Source organism: Etheostoma spectabile, chromosome 11 (genome assembly GCF_008692095.1).
Source record: "Etheostoma spectabile isolate EspeVRDwgs_2016 chromosome 11, UIUC_Espe_1.0, whole genome shotgun sequence".
Taxonomy (NCBI): domain Eukaryota; kingdom Metazoa; phylum Chordata; class Actinopteri; order Perciformes; family Percidae; genus Etheostoma; species Etheostoma spectabile.
Window position 1 is genome coordinate 20,140,149 of NC_045743.1, and position 3,009 is coordinate 20,143,157.

Consider the following 3,009-nt stretch of genomic DNA (forward strand, 5'->3'; position numbering starts at 1 on the left):
AGGATCTTTGCGCTCTAATACAGCAGCAGTCAGTGTGGGGTATTGTGTAATAATTACGTGGAATACATTCAAATTACAGTGCTTTCCTTTTTGTACTTGGAAGTATGAATGCATTTCCAGACACACAACTGTTTCCTCACTCCTTTAAATTCTTAAGGTCTTTATCTTTATATTCTTTATAATCCTATAAAGTAAACAGTTTTTTTCAAAAAGGTCTCAAGCTCTTTTTTTAAAACGCCACCGCCGACTTGTTTTTTGCAGCTCAGAGCATCACTTTAAAGTTGAATTTCTTTTTACTTTTCTAAAAAAATTTTAAAAAGACATGGGCTCCCCTGAAAATTGGATTTGTGTGTCATTTTGACGCGCAATTTCAGATTTGTGTAATGTAAAAAATAACCTTAACCTAATTTACTTCAATAAAGATAACTATACATGAGCATCAAGGCGTGGTGCTACTGCGGTGCAAATTTAACTCATGTTTAGCACATGTTAACTCAAAGATTCGCACCTCTCTCTCTCTCTGTTTTTTTTTTTTTTATCTAATATTAGCACTCTTCCACATAGCGCTCTAGCTAGGATACTGTAGCAGTAGCTGTTATAGCATGTGTGAACATAGCCTTATATGTTCTAAATATCGGAGGATTCTCTGGTTTCTGAGTCTTTGTCCCGGTGACCTCTGACCTCTCTGGCGGCTCTCTCTCCAGCCTGCACGGCCCCCTCCATGTAGCCGCTCCACTCTGTCGCCGTCTCCGTGCCGGCAAAGTACAACTTGCCGAATGGCTCCCGCAGCACCCTGCAGACGGGAGACAGCAGAGATCATGGGAGGTCACAGAGTTTCGGCGGTTTTAAACCGTAAATCTTTGACTTCCAATGGATAGAATAAGAAATCTTTCAGATCATCTGAAATTAAAAAAAATCAGATCTACAGTGGCAAAATTAATTCAGCTTTTCTACCTTACTGAAAACAAAAACAGCAGGCAAATGAATAACTATATTGAGCATCAGGACACAACATGTACGGTGGGCAGCTTGTGTGTGACTTACTTTCCAAACTGAGTAAGGATTCCTGGAGGGAAATAGGCCGTGTAGCAGCCCCCGGAGTACTCCTCCTCACACCAGTTCTTCTCCTCGTAGTGCACCGGCTGACAGACACAGGTGGACACGTGAATAGGGTTGGGCGTCGTTTTGATTTCAACAATTCTGATTCCAATACCGCTTCTTACTTTAGATTTTGGTTCTCAAAGTGCTCAAATTATGGTTTTTGGCTTTTTTCCCTAACCTTCATTGTGTCATTCTGTATATCTTTGTGTGCATGTTCTAGGTTTACAAAGTGAAAAAGCCCAAAGTAGTGTACCTTACCTAGGTACACCTACACACTCTGCTTCTGACTGGCTAGTAGTCCTTACCTAGGTACTGTCAGGGCACGCCCTCATACTCTGCTTCTGACTGGCTAGTAGCTTACCTTGGTACTGGCAGGGCCCTCATACTCTGCTTCTGACTGGCTAGTACCTTACCTAGTACTGTCAGGACCTCTTACTCTGCTTCTGAATGGCTAGTAGTCCTTACTAGGTACTGTAGGACCCTCTTACTCTGCTTCTGACTGGCTAGTAGTCCTACCTAGGTACTGTCAGGGCCCTCTACTCGCTTGACTGGCTAGTAGTCTTACCTAGGTACTGTCAGGACCTCTTACTCTGCTCTGACTGGCTAGTAGTCCTTACCTAGGTACTGTCAGGCCCTTATACTCTGCTTCTGACTGGCTAGTGTTTACCTAGGTACTGTCAGGGCCCTCATACTCTGCTCCTGACTGGCTAGTAGTCCTTACCTAGGTACTGTCAGGGCACGACCTCATACTCTGCTTCTTTCAGTTAACGTTAGCTGTCTCTTACCTGGAGACTCATTCAGGTAGTTAACTGGTAAAAATGCCTGGAAACAACACATCTGGCCGTTCCGTTGGGTCGTTTGTCCAGTCACTTATAATTGACGGACAATACAAATCAATATGGCTACTTTTTTAATGTATCTTGCTCTGTAAAGGGGCAAAAGGGCTGTAGTCCATACGGGGTTGACGCTGTGTTATCTGGTCAGGGGGAAAGGATTGTTTTCTCCCATGGCGACACCGCCACAAGCCACGCCCCCAGCTATGACGAGTCACCGACGAAGTGTGTCCTACACGTGAACGATTTAACCGACGCAGTTCCACTGCAGCTGCAGCTCTGTGTTAGTCTGTGTGCAAACTCACATGCAGAGCCTCTTCTGAGCCCAGCACTCTGGAGTAGATCTCACAGATCTCCTTCAACCTGAATGCAACAAGACAACAGTTTGGCTGAAACCCCTCTCGCAGCGTGAGAGAGAGAGAAAGCGTGTTAACGTGCTGTGTTGTGTCTCCAGCATGCACCTACCTCTCCTCTTTGGTCAGCCCTGATAGCTTTCTGCACTTGCGGGCGAGGATGAATCTGGAGGAGAGGGAAAAGAGAAATATTATCCACTAGGACAATACGCTGCCGCACAAGTAACTGAGCAGTTCCAGGTACACATTGTGCCCAACGTTGCCAGATGTGGACACACACATCTTAACTCTGATATTTTATGCAAAAGTGTGCTTCTAAGTTTGTTGCAAGGATTTGAGAAAGGCCTGGCTTTGTCTCAACATTTAGTACTGCCAAGCCTTAAAGAAATGGTTTTCCCAGGTTGGTGGAGAAGAAGTAGAAAAAAGATGAATGGAGCATATATTTTTTATTAGGAAATCAGAAAATATTAAGACATGGACTAACACAGTGTTGGTTTTGGTCTTTTCATGAGAGAAAACAAGTTACACAGTTACTTTATTGCGACTTTGGTGATCGGATGCGCAAGACTGGAACTCAGCTGTGTCGACACGCTGTATGTGTGTGTACACGCTTGACACTATAGTGCAACCTGCCTGATCGGATATTTTCCCGTGGAAAGGTGCATCGAATGTTACACTTGGTGCAAAAGAATTCCATTTAATATGAAAGGGCTTGTATGGGG

General features: G+C 44.2%; 1 protein-coding gene across 1 annotated transcript in view; it reads right to left on the bottom strand.

Annotated features, from left to right (window-relative positions):
* Positions 1 to 3,009, bottom strand: part of mao (monoamine oxidase) — a 58,319-nt gene that overhangs the window by 2,710 nt on the left and 52,600 nt on the right. Inside the window, 4 exon segments of the mRNA XM_032529386.1 lie at positions 682 to 793; positions 1,045 to 1,142; positions 2,240 to 2,297; positions 2,400 to 2,453. Of these exon segments, the coding sequence (XP_032385277.1) occupies positions 682 to 793; positions 1,045 to 1,142; positions 2,240 to 2,297; positions 2,400 to 2,453 (322 nt within the window).